At 44.3% G+C, this 16,022-nt stretch overlaps 1 protein-coding gene across 1 annotated transcript in view; it reads right to left on the bottom strand.

The window, feature by feature from the left end:
* The window catches only part of LOC124553388 (ankyrin repeat domain-containing protein 65-like), an 84,932-nt gene extending 69,445 nt beyond the window's left edge, over positions 1–15,487 (bottom strand). Inside the window, exon 1 of the mRNA XM_047127257.1 lies at positions 15,342–15,487. Coding sequence (XP_046983213.1) covers positions 15,342–15,487 — 146 coding nt within the window. The remainder of the gene's footprint in view (positions 1–15,341) is intronic.
* Between the last annotated feature and the right edge of the window lie 535 nt (positions 15,488–16,022).

Below are 16,022 nucleotides of genomic sequence, written 5' to 3'. Positions count from 1 at the left end.
ATTCAAAACAAATATCTCTAAAGCGTATTGTACTGTGATTTAAAAAGACTGAAAATTGCGGTGTTTAATCTAGACCTGTCCCGAATAACAGCGAAGAACATTTATGTCATCATATATTTTCTTCGTTTGACCAAGGTTGTGATTCGCATGTTACTTTTTGTTACGCGACGTGTTAGGAATATTTTCATTTTACGCGCAAAAGTGTACACAGCTTTAATCGAGCCTGCATCTTTCCGACACGATAACTCTTAATCAGTACAATTACGCGAATACCGTCTAAATCGCAACCGTGATCACAAAAGTGTTTCCTGGACCTGATTTTTATAAATGTGTAGACTGGAAAGCTAACAGCATTGCACCATCGCTGGCTCGCAACTATTGAAAGAAAACAAAACAGGGACTGAACAACTTTACATTTTAAGGCCGTCAGCGTTACGAAATCTGAACGACGTAAGTTAATTAATTAAATATTAACAGGAAGAGAATTATTAAATTATAAAGATTAAATCAAAGAAAGAATTTAAAGCATTTTAGCATCATTACGTTTCTTCGCATTAGTACTTGAGTATCAGATACCATCATATCCATTTAAAAGATAGTGCGTAAATAAAATTGCCACCTTTTATAATTGTTGTTCTAGCAATTCAACGTGAGACGCTCTCCTATGTAAAGTCAGTGTATTAAAGACATATTAAACATTTTATTAGTACACACTAGTTTTATCTTAGCAACTGTGCTTGCCGTAATTGGGACACGGTTTTTAAAGATTATCAACATACACAATGCGTGCCATTTTGTAGTGCGGTTTCCTGGTATGGACTTTTCGGACACGTCGGAGAGCGGACACCACACTTCGTACGAGCACCTAGTAATGTTAAATTTCTTCTCTATTCTCATTAGGGCAACTTTCATGCTGATTTGATACGTGGATGGAATGTGTAAGAAATCACAGCACTACTTCGCAGAGGAGGAAGCGAACCACAACGAAAACTCTTTGGCAACAAAGGCTGTGCGATTCGAATGTCGATGCACAAAATAAAGCGATGGAAATTTGTGCGTTTGGAATATGTAATCACCGTTTTCCTAAGGATCGATTAGATGTACGCCATTTATGTCCTTAGATAACATATTAAAGCAGTAGCAGAACAAACAGTACACCATTTAAACGCTAAAACTTAATAATAGGACAAATCTTTCGCAATACTATACGCATCGTCTTAGTGAGAAGACTGTAAGGCCGAGCTCTGTGGAAGGCAGGGGCTGCACGTGTGGCGCTGCAGAGTCGGCCGAGACAAACAGGGCGAGTGTGTCCCTGTTGTGACGTCACGGTTGTGTACCACGTAACGAGGCCTGCCGCGATGAGTACAGAATGTGCGTACACTTTCCAAAGTAGGTGTCTACATCTGCGTATTGTGCGTTTCCCGGGCTGGGTGGACGGCAGTGAATTACCAGCACTGCTTACTATGCAAGTGCTTGCAGTCCGGCACAAATGCACGTGAAACAAAAGTCGTTACAGTCTGCCCAGTGACGGAGCACTGAGGAATGTTTGGACACACTCTTTAAAAAGGGAGAATTTTAACCCAACTAGCTCCACAAGCTACGCACCAAACCTGCTTCAGAATCCTTCCATGGGTTGAAAGCAGGGATGCGTGTCGGTCGTCAGGTGTAAAACGCTACGAATGGCGAAGATTTTGAGACGACGGGATGTTCATCTCTAACTCGGTATACGGGCGTCCTCCATCAGTAACTTATTCGGTTGTTCACGCTTCATATCTCGATACTGTGTCGGTATCTGTACTGGGACCATAGCCTCTTATTCTGTGTACATTCGGACATCACAGATGTTAGTTCTTAGGGCAAAACGACACACATCACACGTACTCCCGATGAAACGGCCAGAAAACTGTATGCTTCCCGCCAGGCCGATATTTGCTCTTCTGTAGAAGCGGCCAGCTAAATGAGCCACAGTCCAACATGAACAGGAATTCTGTCGTTTGTGAAAATAAAGAATTGTCAGGACAGTCTGTGAAACGTTTGCTGTCGTCCCACCTGACCAAACGCAACAAGGATGGATACCGGATTAGCACTGCGAGTCTTGGGGAAATTTGCTTATCTGAATTGCTACACGCGTGACGCTAATACGACACGGAGATGCGTCGTTGGAATGAGTGCTTAATACTGCAACTGTCGTATCCACCTGGTTTCGAACCTCGACACGGCAAGGATAGATGCATTTGCCGTCTACATGTGTGTGTCTATGGTCTAAGGTATGAAACGCTGTGTGTGTCCAAAGTTTCACGTGCGCCAGCGAGCGCCGTACAACGCAAACAGGCGCCGTAAAATAAAATAAAGCTTTGGTGGCGTTCGTTCTCGCGTTCGGCGCTGCCCAGACACGACAGAATAGTATCGCTGACGCAAGATTTCTCTTTTTCAGTTTTATCACCTTTCCAGTAAATTACTTGTTAGTTTCCATACGGTGCTCCTCTTCACATGTGCAGTGTGTTAGGGCCGATGATAGATCTTTTTCCTTATCCGTTACCAGATACGAACGCAGTCTGTAGAAACACAGAAGGACAACAGCTGGACACATTGCCACGAAGTAAGACAGGTTCTCACACTGCGATTATATTCTGCCTCGATGCGAAACAGACGACGCTGTCAACTTGTTTATTAAATCTTCACAATCGACGGGTGGTGACAACATATCTGCTAATCCTGTGTACTTGTTTAAGGTTTCGCCTCGACTCGACAGGAATTTTTCTAGCCATGATACGTTTTCAAAGCCGTGGGGTGTAAATAAGTTCCATCCTTTACCGCTACGCATATTCTGCACCACGTGTGTCATTAAAGTGAGCGTAATATAAGTAGCACAAGCGTTAACTGGCTTGGATAGAAAGGTTCTGAAGGTATTTTTTGGCGATTTCTATACGTGTTTTCCAGAAGATTTTCTCACAGAATCGTCTACTTCTTAGGAGTGTAGGATACAATCAGCTGGAGGCAGCTGAGACACAAGTCCATCCATGTAGGTGCGGTGTGCGAAAGAGCACACTTCGAATGCATTACAATGTTACAACTGCCAGCGACTAGGGGTGCGATTCACGTGTGGGAATGGACACGCATCTCGCAACTGGACGGCTACGCCAGGCTCTGCTGCTCGTAAATATTAAAAAATTAAGCCGCTGTGCCAATTAGGGATTCACTCTCGATCAGATGATGCATATACATTTCTCTCCCGCTTTCGTTTGCTTCAGAAAACCGCCATTACTCGCGGCAGATTTTAAAATTGACATCGTTCTGCGTAGTAGCAGCAACAATCAGTCGCTGAGGCAGCGACAAAGCTCTGTCGGTTGCAGGACGCGGAAGACTAACGGAAAAAGAAATTCATCTTACACATTACTGCTATCTACATTTGTGATTAACGTTGAAATATGCACATAATCGGTACAGTGTAATTACGCGGATCTGATACTGGTTTCGTGATTTTATGTGTCGCGTGCTAGCGTTCCAGTGACGTGGCAGAATATGGGTGGCAGTCACTCAGCGTTCGTAAGAAAAGAAAAATTTAAGCTGTTCTGATTCAGCGAAGTTTGCCATCCGGCGTCGTCATACAGGGTGCATAGAAACAATCTGACCAAAAGTATCGTGGAAACGCAGCACGAAACACAAAAATTTGAGTATAGCAACTAGGCTTCGCGACTGAATATTTTCGGCGGCACCGGAACGTAATTAAAATCCCACACACGACCGTCTTGGCTCCAAATGACTGGTAGTTTACAGAAAATGTATACGTAAACACAGGCTATGTGAACTAACCAACCACCACCATGAGAACAAGATAAATTTAAAGCGCCACTTACATGTGTATCGCACTTAGCTGACTTAGGACACTGCACGTTTTTAGAGATGAAGAGAATCAGATGTGCATGTCTCATGTTTCAATATGTCTTAAAAAGGTGAAAATGAGTAAGAAGGGAGCCGCCACTTATTGCTATAAGTATGTCATAGCAAATGTTTAGACTGACCACAGTTGCCATGTTGGCATAGCGCCCGAAATATTCAACTGACACTTGCAATACCGAAATTCCTTCACTTGATGCTGCCTTCCTGCTCTGCACTTTCGGTCAAATTGTTTTCCCCCACCCTGTTTCTTCTAGACGTGACGCGACAGTAATGGTCGAATTCTCAGCCATCCAATACACTTCGTATATGGTAGAAAGTGCTAAATACGGCAAAATGACGGAATGCGTTACGAGCGATTTATAACTTTGAAGTTCAGTACACAGTGACTACGTAAAAGCACATGTGATACATTTAACCAAATCGTTACGAAGCAAGATTTAAATACGTTTCCTGATTAGAATGGGCAATGATTTCTGAAGAGTATGTACATACACAAATCGTGCCAATCTGTGCTACAACTGTGCAATGTCGATCATTTAAACACGACGGATAGCACACTTCACAAAAAGAAATAAAAATGATAATCTCGTTTTTCGTAGTAAAAAAAATTGCGGTATTTTTTTAACGTATAGCAGAAATGTGAAACACTACTGTAGAATTCCGAGGTGGAAGACGTGACGGGAACAATGTCAGCATGTTGTCAACAGAGGACAGGAGATTCGTTTGTCGAGGCGAAGACAATGCCTTAAAAAAGTATTTTTGCGCTTATCGCCCAGAGAGTAAAACACAGTCGAACAGATATCCGCCATTTCCACGTGTTCAAACTGTTTTACACTTACAGTAGAACAAAATTGAGACACTTTGAAATAGCGAAGAATTTACTTTTTTCCAAAAACCATAATGTGTCAGAGCACTCACTGTATTATTTTAGTGAGGAGAATGTGAGGCCAGCCCCACTCCATTACAGAGCTAGCATATGTGGCAGTGCAGAGCCATTCGTAATGAATGAGTCGCGAGTGTGGATGTTATGACGTCACCATAGTGCATCAGCAAGAGATGCCTGCCCTGATCTTTAGATAATAAAGTACTGTCGCAAAGAAACTGCATAGATACTCACTAAGCTCTTGATAGTACGAGACACAATAAGAACAACTTTCTCTTTTCCATCATCATTGTCATCAGGACAAACTTAACACTCTCTTAATATGTGACCGGAATACGTGTATGGCCACAGCCCCACTTCGCAATGGAAAATGCTATGATAAGGAAAACATGTCACCAGTCAGCTAGTAAAAACACGGGTAAGGCGAGAAAAATAATATGTAAGGTGCAGAGTTGCAAACGGTTACATAGACACAACTGAATGTTTTTATGGCGTTTTAAAGCTAGAGCCAAACAAAAAGTGCGCCCTTGACATTCCCTAAGCTACTAAGCAGACGGAATTTTTCGAGTGCTAATTTTATTTTCTTAGTGTGGGCAATAACAGAGTAAGCTGTGTAGGTTCCAGAATACATGTAAACTCTCGTAAGTAGCTACCTTTCCAGGTACGTAAATTCGTCTCCGATGCCGGTTTCACTACGATGAGTTTTCTGCGCTGGTAATGATGCATTTGCTTGCCGACGACCACAAGCACATACGAAAACAGTTAAGGTATTACGAAACCTGAATACATTTAAGATGAGTAATGCGAAAAATCAGTTACTAGTAACTGTAAATATTGGCTGTGGTGTTGTACGCAATACTAGTTACGTTACTTATATTCACGTAAAACCGAGCCCCATCACTTGTGTGAAAAGACAGGCCGCAGAGAGGAGAATGTACAGCAGCAACTTGTAGCCGCACGGCGGCTCTTGCCGTAGCATCGACAGATGACAGAGGAGTCTCAAGACTCGTTTACGTTTTAAGCATGGGGGAAGCAGTGTCGCAGACGTCGACGCCTCGTTTGGCAGCACGGCTGGTGTCAGCTGGTCCAGGAAGAGGCGGTGGAGACATTCATCCGAACCTCGATTTGTTGCTCACGTCTAAGCCGGCCAAGAACGCCGGAAGTGTGTGTCGGAAGAATGTCGTTGCGACACACTCCGTCCACAGTCGTAACGGAATTTTCGGCGCAGTGCTGTTTTAGTGGCATTTCATAAATACCTCGTCTTTGAAACTGTAGCTTTATGTATTGCTGAAGAACTGAAAACCCTTGAACTAAGAAGAACGCAATTAACAGTTGACGAAACATGGAAAAAGAACGGTTACGGAAATTACTTCGCTTTTATCAATAAGTACAGTTTTCTAGAGACGAATACGATAGTTAACTCATGTTCGGATGAACGACGAGTTTTGTGATTCGGTTTACACATGTTCTGTTTGATGACAGTAAATCATTATCTCTCCGTGTGAACAAACCGGTAGTCGACGCTCACATAACATATGCGAATACTGACGTGATAATTAAGAGGACCAAAGGTGACAGCTTTGAGTATCTCCTAAATTACTATTGCGGAAATATTGAACTGCTTCTACATCGGACAGAATGTGTAATAGAGCTCACAACCGTTTATTGTAGTGAGGTGGAAGTGTTATGAAAACATTACGCCACAAGTGATTAGTGGAAGTCAGTGGCATTTTTCATCGAAGAATACGATGCGTAATTTCGTTTGGACATAACGGTAACTTTTGCGACATTGTGCGTGGAAGCCCCAAATCTGAATGTGGATTTATGCAATAACGGTTATGTGTGCCCCATTGTCGTAATTTATGGCTTAAGGCTTTGCTCGCCTATAACTTCGCTAAACGTTACGTTTGACTGGAGGTTGTGCAATTATTATCATTTTCCTCCGTTTTCATTTACTTAATAAAATCGACATTACTAGCTAGAAAGTTCCACCGCCGACGTCGCGGATGGCTAGCACCAACAATCAATGGCTGGGGCACTGACAAAGCTCTGTGGGCTGCAGAAGAGGGAGAATCAACAGAAAAATACATTCGGCTTCTACGTTACTAAGATCTGCAAGCATAATTAAATGCGTTCACAGTCAATACAATGTCATTATTTGGCGATTTCGTGTAACCAGTGATGGTATTCCAGTGACGTGGCGGAACATGGGGGGACGACCCGTTTGGAAGTCATCCAGAGACGTATGTGCCACGTATGTGAAAAAAGGCATAACTTAAGCAGTGCCGTTTAAGCGAGATTTTGTCATCATGCACCGTCGTTCACGCCAGAGATGAGCCGACTAGAGCGCTGACCGCATTCCCAGGAGTTCAATACTTACTTAGTCTCTGATAAAATGATTGTGCTACAAACGGTAAAATGATGGAATGTTGTGGTAGTGTGTTTTGCTTTTAAAATACAGTAAAAAATCCGTAACCGGTAACCGCATTTCGAAAACCGGTATGATAGTGTTTACACGACGAACCACAAGTGGTGGTGGAAGATCGGTTTGTGAAAAACACACTCGGTAGACATATGTAGAACTGCTAAGGAATGTTTTACTTTTCGTTTCACGCAATGAAAGTAAATATTAACATACCTTTCCTGTTACAAAACGGAAACACAGAGAAGCAAAGATTTTATTTTTACGCTTAACATTTCTCCCGCTTTCGATATTTACAATTCTCAACAAAAGGCTATCAGAATTTTCGTGTGCACTATTATATACAATGTCCGTGATCGCCGCGTGTCACAAGATGCCCAGTAGACATGTTACTCTTTTCCGCGTTGTTTATTTCTTTTTAGCGTCTTATTGTTTATATCACTGCCGGACACTGCAAGTCGCCTACTGCCATCTGTCGACCAACGGCTGCACTGCGTCCTCCGAAACTCCTTTCGCAGTCAACGTCTTCTGCCACGCGAGGCGCCAATAGAACGTGTCTTTCCGTATCGCTGGTTCGGCGCGAATCACGCATTTTCGTGAAATGAAAAAAAAAAAAAAAATAGAAATCTGTTTTTGTGTACGTGGAGAGAAGGCTGCGGTCTTTTAGCATGAAAGGAGGTAACACGAAATATGAAATAACTGTGAGCGAACAAGACTGCCACGTCACAGAGACAGGCGGCTGCGATTTCAAATCCGTCAGCACACAGCGCCAGAGAGTATCGCATAACGCAGTCAGGCGGTGGGGAATAAACTTTGGATTGCCTTCGTACGACCGTAGCGATGGCCAGCGCTTTCAAATAAATTTGTATTACAGATATGGGATAAGTTGATTTTTTTGTACTGCCTTTCTAGAGAATGGAAATAAATAGATTCCTTTTTCCGTCGCAGCGTTCAACACTACACAGAACGTTTTTTCTCGTCCGAGGTAAACTCTGAATTGAATATCGGGTTCGAGGCTACTCGCTAAGAACTGTTACTTCCATCAGTTTAAAATAATAGTCTACGTTGCATTAATTTTCATTTAGCTCTTCGGAATGCAGATAACCATTCATGGCATGGAGTAACAAGAGGCATCAGTCATTAGAATAAACGTTGGAACAAATGTTATGTGACAGGAAAAGTAGCTAAGTTCACAATCGGCGGCAGATTGCAAAGAAAGCGGTCGTGAAACACGGACTGGGAGCGACTGTCATTTGGCAAACCTTGAAACGGAAAGTCTAAAATACATAAACTGGATATAAAGGCCGTGCACGTTCTGTAATAATCTGTGGACGGCGAAACAGCTCACTCTGGACAGATTACAATGGCGTAACTGATCAGTGACTACTGGGCGCGCACGTTGCAGTCGGCAGTATATGCGGGGATGAGCTATGGGCGGAGTTTCGGACATACGTTCGCCGCTTCAAGTAGGGAGAGATTCCGACGCGTATCTTAAACAGAGATAAGGATTGACGTCTGTCTTTTTCGTAGAAAATTAAGTTCTGCGTGTAAATTACAAAGACATGTTATGCACCTAATACTTCTAGAGATGTACCTGGTAAAAAGGTCCAAGTTTCGAAGGTACACGTGATTTGCTTGACGCTACCTGAGCGTAGAAAGAGGAAACGGGGTAACTAGCAAATAAGTTATTGATAAAAATTGAATGTAAAATTGTTAATAACAATGCCCCTCGTAGGGAAGTATTATACAACACGTTTCATTTGCTTATACTGATAACAAAAAAAAAAAAAACCATACTGACGTTTCAGGTATGAGCAAATAGTGAATTGATCAAATGTAGCGAAACACGTTGTGGGTGGTCAACCGAGACAGGGGTGCCTTCTGACGTCACACCTCAGTGTGGGCTGCTGTGCGGTTGCTACGGCTGTAGACGCGCCTCAGCCGCTGTGGTCACGGCCAAGGTTTCATGAACCACTCGGCTGCAACGGTAGCTCTGTGTTGCCACTATTCTACAGCCAAATCTCGGCATTCACTGGTTGTTTGTTGTTGTTGCCACCAAAATTGCAGCAATTGTTCACAATGTGCAGTATGTAATTCGGTTGGCCCTCTTACTAAATATTGAGTTCATAAAGTTACAGATGAATTCCATGTAGATGTAATCACAAAATCATTCCTATGCCGCAACAGAAAATGCTCTGACTGTAGAAATTGTATCCTGGATGATGGCATGCTAAACGCAAAACTGCTATTTTGCTCGTTCTTTACCTAAGAAAGATACGATAGTAGTAATAGAAACAGACAACTTGGACATGAGTTATGGCCTCAGTTAAGTGCAGTTCACAAGAAGTAGTCAGAATCAGTTGTCTGTAAAATGAGAAATGGCAAGGACGAAGACTTTAATCAGTTTGTCCATCGAGGGTATATTGCAGATTTCTGTGATAGCTCTTAGTTCCACTGCGCAGTTTATTGTTTAAAATTGTCATAGCATTAAACCACCAGGAACGTTGAGTTTGACTGCTAGTTGCCGCTTTCGTTACTTCTTTTCATTTTCGTTTATATCGTAGAATCCCTTATACTTGGAGGAAATTTGAATTTAACTGCCATCATTCCGTGGCGGCAACAGCAACAATCGACCGCTGATGCAGCGATAGAGCTCCCTGGGTCGCACAGTACGGGAAACGGCCGGAGAAACGAGACGAGACATATTCATTGCTGCTTTCTGCAATTGCGATTAATATCGACAGTAGCACACGATTAATACAATAGTTTTACAAGAATGTGATGCATGTATCGTAATCAAAGTCTTAACTGTATTGTTCGCCGAAACTTTCAAAAATGACCATTCTACGTGAATCTATTGTGAAACGAATCAAAATTATATACACCTCTTAACCGAGCCAGTCAATTTACTTCCTCCCATAGTCAGTCAGGATGCCCGTGTGTAAATAGTGTCTTTGCATTAAGCTTTTAGAAGATGTTCACTACAACAACACCTTGCAATGTCATTTTACTTACGAAATTTATCTCAGCAAACTAGAAGTGAATCATGTCGATGTGTGTAGGTTACCTGGCTCCATAAACTGAGTGGCTGTGACGTAAAGTCTTAATGTTATCTCGTTATATGCATACGACAGAGTAACCAATCTGAGCCTTGGATGGGACAGTGTGCTGATACGAATTGTTAACCTCTGTCTGGGGAAACAAATAATCGCTTTTAGTTTCTCCTGACCAGAGACTACTTTTATTCTACTTACTAACAATGACAACAATATCGGAAGGTGGTAAATGTTTCCCACATTCCTTAATGTAGGTGAGCGACAAGAATAAAATACTTGCTGTAAGTTACACGATGGCGATATCGAGACATCAGTATGAACCATGCAACAGAATTCTTTGCGGAGGTTTCAAACACATGGTGGCATTACACTAGGCCCTGAATCACAGCTATCGAACTGATTCGGTCAATTTAAGAGTTTAACATGTGTGTCTGTGCACGATTTTCGCTGCATGCTTACTAAGATTGCAAGGGGGGACGGGAATGGTTACCTCATCCAAACCAAGCGACAGACGTGGATACGTATGGGACACTTATCCATAGCTTTCATACTGACTGCATGCGACGAAAGAGTTGAATTTATGAAATGTGATACATTATGAATCCATAAACAGCATAGGGAGCTCCCTGAAAGCAAGTACCTTGAAAGACTTTATGTATGAGGCAAACGTTGATATAATTCTAGTTACAGAAATAAAGGTTACTGCACTACACGATGTATTGGGATATAGTGCTGTAATTAATGCTGGAACTGGAGATGAATTAGAGACCGTGATACCCGCGAAAGAGGACATAATAGTGGATCACGTTGAAAACTCACATGTAATACAGTTGTAGCTTGTACTGTTTACAACACCTGGCTATTTAATATATATGTTCCACCTGGTAGCAGTAAACGAGCAGAGTTTCTTTAAATACGAAATTGTCCCTCTCTTCAGATTTCATTAAGGTAATATCATTTTGGCAGAAGATATCAAAGGCGTTCTACACCCAAGAGGTCAATCTCCTAATCGGAACCCTTCTATTGAATTATAAAACGTAAGACAAGAGTACCATTAAATTAACACGTAGAGCACAAAACAGCGACATGGCTGGGTTTACATTAATTATTAACTGCTTGGAAGGTCGCTCGTACAGGCTACACCTGTGGAACAGAGACCAACGTGCTGCACACAGAAGTGTGGCGCAGCAGCTGCACTGAGCACGCTGCACTCGCGTGCACAGCTGATGTGGAGCGACAGGGCGCCCACCACACCAGGAGTCATGACGGAACCTCAACCCTGCACACCTACTGCCACATGCCGAATGCTGCGACCGTTCCCGCAAAAATATGCAGGAATCGGAAGGTAACTTCACATCCTATATTTCTTTCCTCAGTTTGTGGACAATATGCACGAAAGTAAACTGTCTCCAGAAGGTGTGCTGCCTTTGGGATATGTGCTGTCCTTTGGAGGAGAGCTGTATTTAGGAAATGTGCTGTCTTTGCAAGGTGTCCTGCATTTGCAATGTGTGCAGCCTCCACAAGGTGTGCTGCCTTTGCAAGGCAGTTGTTCTTTGCAAGGTGTTCTCCTTTGCAAGATTTTCTGCCATTGCATTCTGTCCTGTCTTCGCAAGGTGTGCTACTTTCGTGAGGTGTGCTGCCTTTGCAAGCTGTTCTGCCTTGACACAGTGTGTAGCCTTCGCAAGGTGTGCAGCCTATGCTTGGTTTTCTGCCTCTACTATCAGAAGATGTGCTACCTTCACAAGATGTGCTGGCTTCTCAAGGAGTGCTGCTTCACAAGAAATGCTGCATTAGCTAGGTGTGTTGCCTTCACAATATGTGCTGCCTTTGCAAGGTTACCTTGCGGAAGCTGCATATCCGGTGAAGGCAGTCAACCTTTCGAAAGTAGCAAACCTTGTGAAGGTAGCACAGCATGCAAAGGAAGAAGACCATGTGAAGAAATAAGACACTGCAAAGGCAGTACATATTGTGAAGGAGGACCAACTTGTGAAGGCAGCACACCTTGTGAAGCCAGTACACTGTATAAATGCAGCATACAGTATGAAGGCAGCACACATTGTGAAGAAGCCGGCCGCGGTGGCCGACAGGTTCTAGGCGCTTCAGTCAGGACCTGCGCAACTGCTATGGTCGCTGGTTCGAATCCTGCCTCGGGCATGGATGTGTGTGATGTCCTTAGGTTGGTTAGGTTTCAGTAGTTCGAAGTTCTAGGTGACTGATGACCTCAGATGTTAAGTCCCATAGTGCTCAGAGCCATTTGAACCACATTGCGAAGACAGAATCACTTGTGAAGGCTGCAAACATTGCAAAGGCAGCACACATTGTGAACATAGCACACTTTGCTAAGGCAGCATACCTTGTGAAAGCTGCACAGATTGCGAATGCTACACACCTTGAAATCACTGCAAGCATTGCAAATACTACAAATTTTATGAAGGATGCACACCTTGTAAAGGCTGCATACCCTGCAAAAGCAGCACATGCTGCAAAGGCGGCACACAATGAAAATGCAACACATGTTCAAATGCAGCACAGACTGCAAAGAGGCACATGCAGCAAAGGAAGCACATGCTGCAAAGGCAGCACATGCTGCAAAGGCAGCACACATTGAGAAGCCTGAAACACACTGGAAAGGCAGCACAAACTGGAAAAGCAGCATATACTGGAAAGGAAGAACACCCTGGAAAGGCGCAGACATTGGTAAGGCATCACAAGCTGGATAGGCAACACTCACTGGAAACGCAGAACTCACTGCAGAGCCACATCACTTGAAAACCACACACAGTGTGAGGCAGCACACGCTGCGACTGCTGCCTTACCAGTGTGTAATGCCTTTCCAGTATGTGGTGCCTTTCTAGTGTGTGGTGCCTTTCCAGTGTGGTTCAAAATGGCTCTGAGCACTATGGGACTTAACATCTATGGTCATCAGTCCCCTAGAACTTAGAACTACTTAAACCTAACTAACCTAAGGACAGCACACAACACCCAGTCATCACGAGGCAGAGAAAATCCCAGACCCCGCCAGGAATCGAACCTGAGCGTGGGAAATGAGAACGCTACTGCACGACCACGAGCTGCGGACTCCAGCGTGGTGCTTTCCACTGTGTGTGCTTCTCCAGTGTTGCTGCATATTAAATGTGTGCTTCCTTTCCGATGTGTGCTGCCTTCCCAATGTGTGCTGTCTTTAAAATATGAGGTGACTTTCCAATGTGTGTTGCCTTTCTAATATGTGCTACCTTTGCAACATGTGCTGTCATGGCAGTATGTTCTGCCATTGCAGCGTGCTGCTGCCACAGCGGAGTGTGCTGCTATTGCAGCGTGTTCTGCCGTTGCAGCATGTGCTCCTTTCCAATTTGTGCTGCCTACCATTGTGTGTGGATTTCTAGTGTGCACTGCTTTTCTAGTGAGTGCTGCCTATCCAGTTTGTGATGCATTTCCATTGAGTGCTGCCTTTCCAGTGTGTGCTGCATCTCCAGTGAGTCCTGCCTGTCCAGTTTGTGATGCATTCCAGTGTCTGCTGCCTTTATAGTGTGTGTTGCATATCCAAAGTGTGCTGCCTTTATACTGTGTGCTGCATATCCAGGTTGTGATGCATATCCAGGGTGTGCTGCCTTTCCAGGGTGTGTTGCCCTTCCAGGGTGTGCTGCCTTTCCAGGTTGTGCTGCCTTTCCAGGGTGTGCTGCCTTTCTGGGGTATGCTGGCTTTCCAGAGTATGATGCCTTTCCATGGTGAGCTGCCTTCCCAGTGTGTGTGATTTTGCTGTGTGTGCGGCCTTTCAAGTGCGTATGGCTTTCCGATGTATGTGCAAGCTTGTGCTGCGTTTGCAGTGTATATTACCTTTCCAGCATGTGCTACCTTTCCTGCATATCCTGCCAATGTAGCGCATGCTGACATTACAGCATGTGCTGCCATAGGACCACATGCTGCCATAGCAGCGAGTGTGGCTATAGAGGCATGTGCTGTTATAGAGGGAGGTGCATGCTGCCTTTGCAGCATTTGCTGAATTCCCAATGTATGCTGCCTTTTCAGCGAGTGCTGGATATGCAGTGTGTACTGCCATTGCACCAGGTGCTGCCTTATCATCATGTGCTTCACAGCATGTGCTGTGTTTGCAGGGCCTGCTGCCTTTGCAGTGTGTGCTGCCTTTGCAGTGCATGTTTTCTTTGCAGTGCCCACTACCTTTTCAGCGTGTGCTGCATTTAAAGTGCAGGCTGCCTTTGCCATGCATGGTGCCTTTCCTTTGTCTTCTGCTTTTCTAGTGTTTCCGGCCTTTCAGTGTGTGCTGCCTATCCACATTGTGACACTTTACAGTGTGTTGTTATTTCATTGTATGCTTGTTTCACAGTGCATGCTGGGTTTCAGTGTGCAGTACCTTGCCATTGTGTGACGCCTTTCCAATATGTGCTGACTTTTCAGTTTGTGCTGCCTTTCTCAGCATGGGCTGCCTTTGCAGTGTGTGCTGCCTAGTATTGTGTGCCGCCTTTGTAGCATGTGCTCCCTTTGTAGTGTGTGCTGCCATTGCAGCATGTGCTGCTGTTGCAGCGTTTGCACCCTTTGCATGGTGTGCAGCCTTTGTACCATATACAGCCTTTGTAGCATATGCAGCCATTGCAGCATGTGCTGCCTTTGCAGCTTGTGCTGCCATTCCATTGTGTGCTTGTTTTATAGTGCATATTGCCTTTACAGTGCGTGCCGCCTTTCCAAGACAGCAAAGGCAGTACGATTTCCAAAGGCAGTACGCCGTATGAAGATAGCACACCTTGTGTAGACAGCACGACTTGCAAAGATGGCACACCTTGCGAAGACAGCATGTCTTGCCAAGACAGCATGTCATGGCAACACAGCACGACTTGCATAGGCAGCACACCTTGTAAAGGCAGCATGATTTACAAAATCAGCTCACCTTGTGAGGACATCACACCTTGCGAATGCTGAACTCGTTGTGAACAAAGCTCGCCTTGTGAAGACAAATAGCCTTACAAAGACAGCGCGGCTTGCAAAGACAGCACACCTTGTGATGGAGGAATGCATAGCAAAAGTAGTACTCCATGTCAAGGCAGCCAACCTGAAGAAGGCAGCATACCTTGCGAACGCAGCATGCAGCACACCTTGCGAAGGCAGCACGTCTCGCAAAGGCAGCACGCCATGTGAAGGCAGCACACCTTGCAAAGGCAGCACACCTTGCGAAGGCAGGACGCCTTTCAAAGACAACACGCCTTGTGAAGGCATCTTGCCTTTTAGGGCAGCATGCCATGTGAAGGCAGCACTGCTTGCAAAGGCAGCACATCTTGCAAAAACAGCACACCTTTCAAAGACAGCAAACCTTGCAAATACAGCATGCATTGTATAGACAGCTCACCTGGCAAAGACAGTACACCTTGCAAAGACAGCAAACCTTACAAAGACAGCATGCCTTGCAAAGAATTTACGGCTTGTAAGGAATTCATGCCTTGCAAAGATGGCACACATATCAAAGATGGCACACCTTGCCAAGATGGTACACAATTCCAAGACAAAACACCTTGCATAGCCCGAACAGCATGCGTTGACAAGGCAGGACACCTTGACAAGACAGCATGCCTTGAGAAGACAGCACGCCTTGCCAAGACAGCACACCTTGCCAAGAACACATGCCTTGCCAAGACAGCGCGCATTGCCAAGACAGCACACCTTGCCAAGACAGCACACCTTGCCAAGACATCACACCTTGCGAAGACAGCATGCCTTGCAATGATGGCACACCTTGTGAAGACAGCTCACCTTG

This window comes from Schistocerca americana, chromosome 11 (assembly GCF_021461395.2).
Source record: "Schistocerca americana isolate TAMUIC-IGC-003095 chromosome 11, iqSchAmer2.1, whole genome shotgun sequence".
NCBI classification, from domain to species: domain Eukaryota; kingdom Metazoa; phylum Arthropoda; class Insecta; order Orthoptera; family Acrididae; genus Schistocerca; species Schistocerca americana.
The sequence above is the reverse complement of the archived record's forward strand: the minus strand, read 5'-3'. Positions and strand labels throughout refer to the sequence as shown.